Source organism: Nuphar pumila, chromosome 3, assembly GCF_984573655.1.
Source record: "Nuphar pumila chromosome 3, dmNupPumi1.hap1.1, whole genome shotgun sequence".
Taxonomy (NCBI): domain Eukaryota; kingdom Viridiplantae; phylum Streptophyta; class Magnoliopsida; order Nymphaeales; family Nymphaeaceae; genus Nuphar; species Nuphar pumila.
In genome coordinates, this window is record NC_143251.1 from 101,843,519 (window position 1) to 101,857,174 (window position 13,656).

The 13,656-nt window shown below is 39.8% G+C and overlaps 1 protein-coding gene across 1 annotated transcript in view; it reads right to left on the reverse strand.

Annotated features, from left to right (window-relative positions):
- The window catches only part of HINT3 (histidine triad nucleotide-binding 3), a 129,834-nt gene that overhangs the window by 17,362 nt on the left and 98,816 nt on the right, over nt 1-13,656 (reverse strand). Inside the window, exons 4-7 of the mRNA XM_089999633.1 lie at nt 4,444-4,510; nt 829-884; nt 482-535; nt 251-408 (exon numbers count right to left, since the gene is read on the reverse strand). Of these exons, the coding sequence (XP_089855759.1) occupies nt 251-408; nt 482-535; nt 829-884; nt 4,444-4,510 (335 nt within the window). The remainder of the gene's footprint in view (nt 1-250; nt 409-481; nt 536-828; nt 885-4,443; nt 4,511-13,656) is intronic.

Consider the following 13,656-nt stretch of genomic DNA (forward strand, 5'->3'; position numbering starts at 1 on the left):
CAACCAAAGATAAATGAGAAGAGAGAGGAATAGAATAGGGATGGAGAAATTGCTTGGGTGGTGCGCTCTTCCATTAGGGGCATCCCCTTTTTTATTATACCTTCTGTCTTAAATTATAACAATCCCCTTGTACATCAATATTAATCAACAATAAGGACTGAGAAAAAGACTAAAATACACCTGATTACGTGCACATGCAAACTCATATCATCCTTAACACAGTGAACATAATGTAATGTTGTGTACTTACTGTATGCACAAGGAACACAGGGGCCTGGAACTTTTACTTGGCTTAGATTCTTCAACATTACAATCACATGTTTCAAATGATTGTGAGAGCAGCCTACGAATATCATCTGCAAGAAGAGCAGTACCCTCATTCAATTTTAGACACCGCCTCCTGAAACCCTGTAGAGGTCAGTAACATAAGTCAGTCCATAGAATCCAAAAGAGATGCCATATAAGCACATACATGATTTACCTGAGATTTCCATAAATGATCATGAGTTTTGCGAGGAATTACATGAAGGTGTGTCTGCAAGGTGCAACACCTGATCATTAGTTTTATTAAGATATGCAGTTGTGTTATCTGTAAAATAAGGCAATAATAAAAGATAGAATTTTAGCCGACAGAAACATATTAACAAAGAGCTATATAACCAGGGCATTAGCCACTTATATGAACATAAAAGCAGCTTGATGTATGTGTTCACTAGTCATAGCCACCTTACACTGAGCACAACCCAAGAGATGGTTGTGATCATTCTTGTTATATAGCACCTTTGCTAGAGTTATCCACACAAAAAATGGTTTTGATGGAGAACCCACATGAAATATAACCTGCCCCGCAGCGGCTCCATTGTTGGCCACCAAGTTGAAAGAATCTGCAATGCCACATAATTCTTGTTACCAGCATTGCAAATAGCAGCTTCATGGAATGCCCCTTCTAATCAATGCAAAGATGTCATAAACATGTACCTTTTGTTTATAAATATCAAAAGATTATGTAAATTCGATTCAATATGTAGCTGGTTATTCTCTTGTTCATTCAAAGTGTTTCAACATATTTATCCTTCTATGTTAATTATGTTTAACAAATAACACACCATGAAGCAACATTTGAGAGTCTGGGCAATACTTCAATTCTGCCATGGGAAGGCCACCATTAGCAAAAGCTTGAAGGCAATCATTTTTTCTGCACATACATTGGTTGCCTGTGTTATGCATGCAAATATTGTTTTAAATTTTTCTTTTAGTATAAGAAATCAAATTCAAATATGAAGATGTAAAAAGAAAATCTGTAGTCATCAATTAAAACAAAAGCCAAAAGTTAACAATCACTAGATTTAAGAGGTAAATGTCTAGTACAGCCAAAGGCCCAAAGCCTATAACGCAAAACGATAATTGGCTGGAAAAGGGAATTGACCTAACACCACAATTCTTATCTGCAAGGCATAAAAGCATTGATGAACCTCACATGCACTTAAAATTTTGACTTCCAATTATTAAGAGATAACATTAGTTGGATATGGATATTGGATCCAGGATCCAATATCCAGATCTGATGTGGAGAGAAGGCAATCAGATGTTATGTGTTACTTTTCTGTTTATGTTACTTTCCTGTTAAAGCACTGTATATTGTGTTTTATAAATAGAACATCACCTCACACAATTTTCCTATTGGAAATCAGTTTAGCAGCAACCCCGCTTCTTCTTTTCTCTTCCTACTTTTTGAAATAGTTCTGAACATCTAGAGATATCATATTTATTATGGTATCAGAGTCCGAGATCAATTCAATCTGTTGAGGTATGTTCTAAGAGATCTTGGGTTTTATACCTTGCTTCTCCAACTTTTCCCCTCTTCTTCTTTCTCCCTTATGTCACATGGGTGCGGGTGCGGCACTTTCAAAAACCTTGGGTGCGGGGGTGCGGCAGGGGTAAAAATGTAAATATATATATATATATATATATATATATATATATATATATATAGAGAGAGAGAGAGAGAGAGAGAGAGAGAAAGAGAGAGAGAAGGGGGTCCGGCAGCGCCCCCCCCCCCCCCCCCCCCAAGAATTTTTTTTTAAATTCCGCAGCCCATTTCATAGGGAAAAAAATTTTAAAAAAAAATCCAAAAAATGGACCAAAATGACCCTGGGTGCGGTCAACACACCCAGGGTTGGGTTGACCACACCCGCGTCGACGTGGGTGCGGCACCCTGCTAGCCGAATCCCTGTTACATGGTTTCTCCCTCTTTCTTGTCTCTTCTATTGACTTGTTATTTTTTGTTTCCAATCTTCTTTGTGCTGCTGTCATTTGATTGAGCATATATTTTTCATATTGTTGTTTCCTGATTGACGTCAAGATTGCTTTCTCCATTTCTTTCCAATTTGACATCATATTGGTTATTCTTTCTTGCCTTGCATGTTCAGTTTTACAGATTTGAAAATCTGATTCGTGATTCAGATATGATATTCTTGTTTCTTCCTTTTTGAAGTCACATTCTTGTTATTCTTGTAATATCAGAGAAATTTCTATGAATTTTTCATGATTATTGAATAAATAAAAGTAGAACTTTGCCCCAAATATGGTTTACAATTTTAAATTGCATTTAAATTTTGAGTACAATTAATTACTAATTTTATTTGAATTAGTACTTAATTTTAATCATATTTAAATAAGCAATTTATTTTAATTATGGGTATTGGCAATTAATTATAAACGTGGCACTTGATTTTAATTAGGTTTTAAATAACATTGGATTTTTCTTTTTGTAATTATATTAAAATTAATTTTGTGGACTTAATTAAATCCACATAGGAGTTGGACCTAGTGGGGACCCTAGGTTGGGTCGACCCATTGGGTCATGGACCTTGATCCACTTGGAAAGGATCCAAGAGGGAGGGGGCGCCCAAGGTAGTGGGAAAAAGGAAGTGGAGGAAGTGGGCCAAGTGGCAAGCAAATGGGCTTGCAAGTGGGTTAAGTAGGCAAGCAAGTGGGCAAGCTAGTGGAGGGATTAGCCAAGTCGACACTTTCTTTCACTCTTGCAAACCCTAACCCTCGCCTCTCCTCTATTTGTAGCACTACATCTCCATCTCATCTCTCATCTTATGAGTAATTGTGCTAATATAGCTCATTTCCTGCATAGCTAATTGTTTTGCTTTCATAATTGTAAATTGTCTTAAACTGCTTATCATATGATTATTTCAGTTCTTTATTGTCTTGTGTGCCAACCCGTTTTTGTCGACTGACCCATTTTATAGGCAGGTGACAATTAGGCAGCCTACTTGACGGCGATGATGTGATGCGAGATAACTCGAGGCCTCACTCTCCTGCTTGTAGTTTCCGAGTTCTGGTTTCTTGTTAGAGTTTTGGAGTTTTGTCTCAGAGGGGAATCCCCAAACTTTTGTACAAATGATAGTTGCTAATGAATATATTTTGATCTCACAGTTTGTCTTATAAAAATGCCTTTGATAGTGGTTTTGAGCAAGGTTTTGTGCTAACGTGCCCAAAGTTGTCAACTTGTTTTGTTTTTTCAAAATAAATTGTTTCCGTTGATCCTTTAAAAATAAAAACTCTGAAAAACCTTTTTATCTTCTACGTATTTTCAAAGATTTACAAGTTTGAAATTTTGGGGCGTTACACAAAAGCACTTTAAAAAATAAATATTTTATTAAGCTGAAAAATGCACAAAGAATGCATTGAAAGAGAATGGGGAGATCACATTCAATATATACAAGAGGACCAATAACTAGCCATTAGGCTAGTCTAACGGCTATATTGACTAGCTCTAACAGCTAGTCAACCAGCAAAAGACATAAAAAAATACAGAAAAATAAAAATAAAAAATATACAAAAAAAAGGTTTTACCTATTTATAAAAATACTACTCTTAAATATGTAATATATATATATACCTAGGTACATACATGTATCTATACATATTCAAATGTATAAATACCTATACATAAATATGTATATATATACATATATATACACACGTACATATTAATAGTTCCACCACACACATAAATCTGAACAAGAAATGCCTCTCAAGACACCATAATCCAGATCTGATAAATCTCGCAAACTAGAGAAAATTCAAAATGTTTTGTGAACAAAGGATTTGTAAAATCCAAGTCTCTTCAGAGTAAGCTATCAGAATCCCTACTCCAAATATTGATTCTAAATGGCCCCAAAGAAAACAAGAATCCAATACAAAAGAACCATATCTATTAGCCTTTAATTGAATTCATATCCGCACAATTTTTGCATCAAAACCATCTCCACAAAAGCTTATACATGCATAATAAAATACCTAAGCAGGAAAAAAAATTGCAATTGCACATCTACAAGCAGGTCCTAAAATGGCTGTTCCTTACATATAGAAGAAATCTGCAAGATCAATAGTAATTCCAGATACGAGTGAAACATTCACAACCCCTACCACAGTGAGTAGCTTTCATAAGTGCATTGCTAAGAAGGGGAACCACTGAACACATAGATGCAACTACCTGCATGAGGAAATTAAAGGAAATTCCAAATTAGTCAATCTATTTAAAGAATGATTACAGAAGCTACTGAATGACCTTTAACAAATTTAAGACACCAATCAAACAGCAAAGTGGCTACACTCATTACACTCATAAGAAAGTGGAAAAAAAAGGAAAGATAAGAAAAGAAAAAAGCTAAAGGGAGGCACAAGTTGCCAAAGAAATCAACTACATCAAAGTTCTAACATTCAGAGATAACCAGATAGCCAAGAGATTAGAATAGGGTTCAAAATACAGAGTGATACACAAGTCATACGGTGAAGTTATTCTGACAAGATTTGCATTGGAAATAATCACTTTCACTCCATCTGCAACAGGGCTACAACTTCCAGAATAATCAAGTTATTCATAATTAACTGCATGGTTTTTCATTTGATTTAAATAATCAGTGCATGAATATCATTCTATTCTAATGGTCCAAAGACCATGGTCCAGTTTGTGAGTTGCTCATGATGAATCTCTCTAGTGCAACCATAATTAACTATACTAGCAAGTACACTGGAAATATGGAACTCAAAACCCTTATGAGTGAGATGGTGCATCACCATACCTGCAGTAATAGACAAAAAGGAATTAGAAGGTGAAACTGGATGAAAAAGAAGTGGAGTATGAACTATTACATTGTATAGTAGTTCTATTCTTCTTTCTCAAGTGGATATTTTGTCTTTCACGTTTTCTTTGCTGTTAACAAAATGAAAACCTATTTGCTCTTTTGTTGTTTCTCGTTTTTGCAAAAGAAATGCAATGCTATCAGAGGAGCCAGAAAACAGCAATTATTATTTTGTGGTTCCTCAAATATAACGAAGCTCCAAAGCAATTTGATGTTAACCCTGTAATAAATGGTCTGTTTATCCAAAAGCTAGACAAAGACAAACTTCAAATACACCTAACCAAAAAATTATAATTAACTAGCTACAAGTTTAAGGAGCAATGCATGGGAACAAACTGAAACCAAGCAAACTGGCAATTTTGATACTTTATTTTATCCTTTTAATCTGACCACATGGATGTGTTCTATGTGCTTGATTTTGTATGGATCATCAATTCTTGGACTGTCCAACTATGACACATGAGTAATTTTTTTTAGGGCTTGAAAAATTAATGGCCAGAATTTTTATAAATATTCTATCCCCAAAAATGACTCTGTTTTGTCCTGCAAAAAGAAACAAAGACAGAGGACAAGCTCCTGTTTGCCAAGCAGAAACAGAACACAGGGAGGGCTCGGCCCTCCCCTACCCAGCAAGCATAGGGCGATGGGAAGGGACCCAGTCCTCCCACCGTGCCCACCCGTCGAAGAAAAGACACAGGCAGGGGGCTTTGCCCCGCCCTGCCTGACGTGAAAAAACAACGACAAGGGGCTTTGCTCCCCTGTCGGTCGAACCAAAGAGGGAGACAGGGGAGAAGTCCCCCTGCCGACAAGAGGTGACGACAGGGGGCTCCACCCCCCTGTCGGTCAACCCAAAGAGAGAGGCAGGGGGGAGTCCCCTTGCCGACAAGGGGCGACGACAGAGGGCTCTGCCCCCTATCGATCGACTGAACACGGAGAAGAAGAAGACGAGTGTGCAGGGAGGGGCTCGACCCCCTCCCCTGCCGACAAGAGAACAGGGAGGGGGCTCGACCCCCTCCCCTGCTGATACAGGGAGCAGGGAGGGGCTTGACCCCTCCCTTGCTAAAAGTGGGCATAGGGAGGGGGTTTGACCCCTCCCGTGACCACACGGGGAGCAAGGAGCAGGGAGGGGGGTTCTGTAATAACCGCAATGTTTACATTTAAAGTTTTAGTATTTTAGGCATAAAATGGGCGAATCTGGGCACAGATCCAAGTTTAAGATCCAGAACCCATATTATACGAGATAAACCTATTTAAATATTAAAATATGTAAATACGAAAATAAATAAAATAAATATATAGGAGGGGTTTCGAATCCAATTATGAACCCATATTTTTTCTTTAAATAAGACCTGGATCCAACATGTGGTTGGACTCCGAGTGCGGGTCGTGGGTCGGACTCGGACCCGGCCCACACACTGTAAAGATGAAAAAAAAAATACAAAAGGGGGGGGGGGTGCCCGAAAAGAGGACCGCCCGATAAAAATGAAGAGGGAGGAAACCCTCTTCCCCGATAAGCCGCAGGTTAGGGTTCTTTTGAACCCTAACATTTTTTAAAATGGGGAAGGGGGAAGCCGCAGCCGCCGGGAGGCTATGCTTCCCTTCCTTTTCGGGGGGCCATCCACCTACAAAGGGAGGACCTCGAACCCTTCCTTCTCTCTCTCGCTGTCCCATTCTCTCTCTCACTCTCTTCTACCTCTCTAAACCTCGAATCACCCTCCGATCTCGGGCTGCAGCTCGAGGCCTTGCAGTGAAGAGCCGACCTCGCCGGTGGTGGTGCTGTCCAGGCCGACCGACCCCACTCGTGGATGCCGCAACACCCTCGCCGGATAATGGTAGGTTTTCTGTGATTGTTTTCTTTTCAGGTTAATCATGGGTTGGTGGAGTGTGGGTTGTCTACAACCCAAATCGATAGGGTTTGTTTAGAATTGTTATCGTAAAGGGGGTTATTGGTTTCACATTTCTGTAAAAAGGGAATTTCAATTTCGGCTACGGTGAAAATCCAAATAAGTGATGGAGTATTCGTGTAATAAAACGAGGGGCTTTGAATGTTGATGGAATTTTGCTGAGTTCGGTTATGGGCTTCTCGAATCCCTAATAACCTATGAATTTTCTGGGTTGTTCAAGGGACAACCTTCGATTCCTGCCGACTGGGGCATTGTTGGGTACACTGTTGGTACCAGAACAATATGACAACCTGAGTGTGTGTCGGATATATGAAATTCTATTAATTAGTGGGTGTGATTCCATATTAAATTGATAGTGTTGAATCGTCGTTTTTGTTTCGTTTGTTGGTTTTGTTTAGTTGACTGTTACCCAATCTGGATATGGACGATTGGTATGCCTGTTAACAGTTTAGGATTTGATAGGTTGATACGGTTTGCCTATGTGACTAAAAGTATCATAGGTAGCCTGTTGCCAACGCTGTTTTCATATCACTTGACAATTACTAAAAAAATCGGATTACCTGTGATTTCACTGTCTGTGAGCAAATCTGGTTATCTGTTGATGACTGTTATCAGACCTGGATACATGTTAATCTCATATATCAGACTCTGCTTATCTTTTAAGATAATTCTGGTTCTGCTTACACCTTATGCTAACATACTCTATCTTCCAATCCATAAAGATTAAGGTAGGGTTTCACAGGTTACTATTAAGGATTGTTTAGCACCACCATTAAGGTTTCTAATTTGTGAATAACTTGTGGTATAAATACAATTATTATAACTGAATATAGTATACAGATTCTCACACACATAGATCCGTATTTAACTAGGTCACACACAACTTACACAATTAAATACGGGACTAACTCTAGTATGGGGATTAGGTGCTGCTTGGTTCTTCGTGCACTCTGTTATCAACTGAAGGGTTGTAGTTTCGACTTCATAAGGATCTGATATTTGAATGCAAAATACTTGAAATCTCACGAATCAGTTCTGTGCATATTTTTGAAGATCTCATGAATTGTTTTTTTCTTTTCTTTATTATATGAAATGTTGAGGTGAGGCATGCCTAGGACCTGTGCACATTAATTTGGTTAACTTATGTTAGGAGGATATTGCAATATGTTGTTGTTCAATAGGCTGTAGCATATGAAGAGTAGCCTTAACTGAGCAGCTTATTATTTTGAAGAAAACTACTTGTAATGGATACCTATACATTGTTTGCTTTACCCCAATTTTATGCTCATGGCAAATTTGAAAGCTGAATTGTGATAACCAACAGGCCCAATTACTGTAGCTGGACTGTGACCTAATCAATTCAAAAAAAACCCTTGTACCTGTTGGAGGAAAATGTTAAGACTAAATTCTTGCACATGTTTGATTCAAAATTGATAGGCCTAGATAGGCTGGGTGAGTTGTTTCAGCAGTACTCCATTAGTTGTTGTGTATATGTACCATGCTCAATCATCTAAAAGGGACTATACTCATTATATTGGAACATAACACAAAATGGATTGGATGAACTATAACTAGTGTCATTTGGGAAACCCATTCTAATGGGCAATATGGGTTGAATACCCGGTACGGGTACTAGACTATTAGCTTGTATGCCATGGCAATAAAACTGATGAAAAACTTAATATTAAAGGTTATGCGCCCGACTGGTTTAAAGGTACCGGGGCCTTGTTGCTTGACGGTTTAAGGTACCAAAACATTATGAATAATGATCAAAACACTGGTAAGAAACTTAAATCTAAATTCTGTGCTTGACTGGTTTAAAGGCACCGGAGCACTTTGAGTGGGTTTAAGCAATCAATATGGAAAAAGGGTTTGGATGGTTTATTCACCTTGGTAAATAAACTAAGGATGGGAATTCTACTGCCGTGGTAGTAGAAGGAAGTTGGGGAAATGCCTTGTACTTCGGGAAATAAATTTAAATAAAAAGAGTAACCCACGCAGTTTCAGGCTTACCTTGGAGAGGGTAGGTGGTACAAAACTCTGGGGACATGTGTTTAGTTTCGAGCGTAAAGCGACTCGTTGAGTCCTCAGAGTCGGGGGACCCGGACTACCAAATGTGTCCTAGGTGGTAGTTCTATATTCTTATGCAGAAGTTAGGGATGCATCCTGTTTTGGTTTTGGCCTTTGGGAGTTTCTCTCTGTCACTGGCCGCTCCCTTGGGATTTCAGTCACAGTTAGAATGTTCGGCTAAATAATACAACCCTGAATAATATACCCCCGGACATTCTCTTCTGTGATGGTTGCCTTGGCCCGTGTGTACCCGCGGGATAAGAAAAGATAAACATTAATTAGAACAGTTAGGTATCACTGTGTTGGAGTCATTAAAGAGACATTTGCATACTCTTTCATCATGCTTTATACTCGGTGCTTATGATGAAGCGACATCCTAAACTGTGCATAGATTAGTTAATTGAATTCATATTAAGGATGTTATGTTGATGTTATTCATGTTAGTGTAAGTTCTGCTTTAATTGCTTAATACCTTACCTGCTTAATTGTTGTAGTCGCATAAAATGTTTCTTTGTGCTTAAGTATAACTGTTACATAATCTACCTTTCTATTTAGACATATGTCTGTTATTGCTGTTGCTTCGAATTCCTTATGTGTTTATGTTTAGACTGAAATTTAAATACGACACCCACATCACACACCTGACACATGATCTACTTGCAAGAATAATTACAGTTTTCCTACTTAGACGTGGTAGTCTAATTCCTATAATTTCTATTATTTTCAGGAGAAGAGTAGTTCTATGAGCGATGCGGGATGAGGCGCTGACCGAGACTTGATCCATTTGTTCCCTGGCGGTTCTGCTTACTTTTAGATTGAGATTTTTGTTTTGAGACTAAATGTGAAAACTCTGATGTTGGATTTTATTATTATTAAAGTGGAAATAAATGGTGTGGTTTGCTTTTACCTTCCTGTATCGTTCTGAAATGCTTAACCCGAGAATTATTAGTTGTTTCCGCTTGAAAAAAAAAATTCCCTAAAAATTTGGGTTAAATTTCGGGGCGTTACAGTTATGGTATCAGAGCCTGGGAACAATAAATCAAGGATCACGGTCATGCCACATCCTGAGATCGCTCTGTGAGTATATTTTTATCATTCTTACTTTATTAGGCCTGATAATTGCATTATTTTCTATATAAGTTTAGATATATACTTGTGATGATTTTAGGGACACTACAATTCAAAGATAGTAAAACTATGTGTATTGAAATGATTATTAGATGTATCGTCGATCCCAAGCTAGTTCGAGCACGGCGAACGAATGGCAGGACCAAAGGGGTTTCGTGATGGAAACTCTCGGTCATCTGGCTCAAACCATGGACACTCAAATGCGCCATCAGGCGGAGTTAGCCGCAGCCATAAGTGAAAGGCATAATACGAACACAATCACCTATGAGAAGTTCTTGAAGTTGAACCCGCCTACCTTCTCAGGCAAGGCTGATCCTGAATTAGCTGAGAGTTGGATTGCCGAGACAGAACGAGCTTTTCGGGTTCTGTCTGTTCCTGATAATAAGCAAACGGACTTCGGCACCTACCGCTTGACGGAAGATGCACAGAAATGGTGGGACACAACCCGAACCATCCACTTTGCTGGAGTGGATACTATTCCATGGGAAGATTTCAAACGAACATTTCTCGAGACATATTTCCCCCAGTACGCTCGTGATCAGAAGCATCAAGAGTTCTTGGAGCTTACTCAAGGAAATATGAATTTGGTGGAATACACTACCAAATTTCGGACCTTGGAGCGTTATTGCCCAAATTTGTTTCCGAATGATAAAGCCAGAGCAACTAGGTATGTCCGCGGACTCAAGGACGGATTGCGACCATGAGTGATGATAAATCTACCGTCCACCCTCGCACAAGCCATTGAAGTGGCTACTATGCTGAATGAAGAATGGGAGCGATCAAGGAAGAGTCAAAAGGACACACTGGGAAAACGGGGAGCCGGTCCGCCGCAGCATCACAGTGGCAAGAAGTACCAGCCACCTTACAAGAAGCAAAAGTACAATGGTGGAAATCTTCCTCCGCAGCAACAAGGACAAAATCGGGTGTGCCAGAAGTGCAACCGGTCCCACTACTGTGGAAAGATGGGTCACTATGCCCGTCAGTGCCACAAGAAGATGGCGGATATGCAGAAACGTAATGCCGGGGGAGGACAGCAACATCAACCATCTCAGCCGCAGCAAACACCGCAGCAAAATGCACAGAAGAGGGTGTCGGGACGAGTATATGCCACCACTGCGGAAGAATTGGAGAAAGGAAATCTGGTACAAGGTACTGTATTTGTCAATGGCTGTGCTGCACTTGTTCTATTTGACTGTGGTGCTACACATTCATTCATATCCGTAGAATTTGCAAAATTACTTGGTGCACATACTGAATCTCTGAAACATGAATTATATGTGTACAATCCGATTGGATATAATTCGATATGTGTAAACTACATCCCTGATGTCATAATTGTACTTGAAGGGCAGAACTTGCCTGCTGACCTAATCTTGCTCGATATGACTGAATATGATGTCATTTTGGGGATGGATTGGTTATATGAACATTATGCCAACGTTCTCTGTCGCCAAGGGAAAGTGGTTTTGTCCCGACCAGGATTGCCAAAGGTTGAGTTTCGGCTCTCGAGACCTACAGTAAAGGGCCGAATTGTATCAGTACTAAAAGCCCAGAAGTATATGCGACAGGGGTGCCGAGCCTTCCTAGTAAATGTATTCTCCTGTGAGTCGAAGGTCACACCTTTAGAAGAACTTGAAGTGGTTCGTGAATTTCCGGAAGTGTTTCCGGATGAGTTGCCTGGACTACCTCCACAGCGTGAGGTGGATTTTCATATCGAGTTGGTGCCTGGGACGGCACCAATCTCGAAAGCACCTTACCGTATGGCTCCAGTAGAGTTGGAGGAGCTGAAGAAACAACTCCAAGAGTTGATGGAACAAGGTTTCATTAGACCAAGCGTGTCACCATGGGGAGCACCAATTCTGTTTGTAAAGAAGAAAGATGGTTCTATGAGGTTGTGTATAGACTATCGGATGTTGAATCAAGCAACAGTAAAAAATAAGTATCCCCTACCTCGCATTAAAGACTTGTTCGACTAATTGCAAAAGGCTAAGGTGTTTTCAAAAATCGATCTTAGATCTGGATATCACCAACTTCGGATCAAGGACGATGATATTCCCAAGACAGCCTTTAGAACAAGGTACGGTCACTACGAGTTCGTAGTTATGCCATTCGGACTGACAAATGCTCCCGCCACATTCATGGATTTGATGAATCGGGTATTCAGAGCGTACTTGGATACTTTTGTGATTGTTTTTATTGATGACATACTTATATACTCTGAAAGTATAGAGCAACATCGAGAACAATTGAGGATTGTATTGAGGACTCTCAAGGAACACCAGTTGTTCGCCAAATTCTCCAAGTGCGAATTCTGGCTCGAGAAGGTCATGTTCTTGAGTCATGTCATATCGCGAGACGGAGTCGCTGTAGACCCGGCTAAGGTTGAAGCTGTATTAAATTGGGGTCAACCGAAGAATATCAGCGATATCATGAGTTTTCTGGGATTAGCAGGCTATTATAGAAGATTCATTCAGGACTTTTCACGGATTGCTATGCCCATGACCAAGCTCCTGAGGAAAGGAATCAAGTTCGAATGGACGGATAAGTGCGAGGAGAGTTTCCAAATCTTAAAGAAGAAGCTTACCACCGCACCAGTGTTGGCTTTACCTTCAGGTCATGGTGGTTTTGTGGTCTACTCCGACGCATCAGGTACTGGGTTGGGATGTGTTTTAATGCAAAATGGTAAGGTAATAGCTTATGCCTCTCGCCAATTAAAGATTCATGAACGAAACTACCCAACTCATGATCTCGAATTGGCAGCCGTGGTGTTCGCGTTGAAAATATGGCGACATTACCTGTATGGGGAACAATTCGAGGTATTTACTGATCACAAAAGTCTCAAGTACCTGTTTTCCCAGAAAGAGTTGAACATGCGACAACGACGATGGTTGGAGTTTATAAAGGATTACGATTTTACCATTTCCTATCACCCAGGCAAGGCAAATGTGGTAGCTGACTCTCTCAGTCGCAAAGCTGGTTGCAGTTTGTCCAGTCTATTGACAAAAGGGTGTAATTTGGTGGAGGAATTCATGGATTGGAAACCGTTTCCAGATGTCGTGGGGAGTATCAAGTTATCTAATTTATCTGCTCATCCGGAGATCCTTACAAAGATTATTGAAGGTCAGAAAGAGGATCCCCAATATGAGAAATTGAAGTCACTAGCCCAACAAGAGAAGTCACATTTCTCACTCAAGGAAGATGGCAGTATTTGGATGAAAAAGCGACTTTGGGTCCCTAGTGATCCCAAGTTGAAGGAAGAACTATTGGGGGAAGCACATAGGTCCAAATACACCATACACCCAGGAGGCACGAAAATGTTTAAAGATTTACAACGTGGGTATTGGTGGAATGGAATGAAGCGTGAGGTCGCAAGTTATGTCTCGAAGTGTTTGACT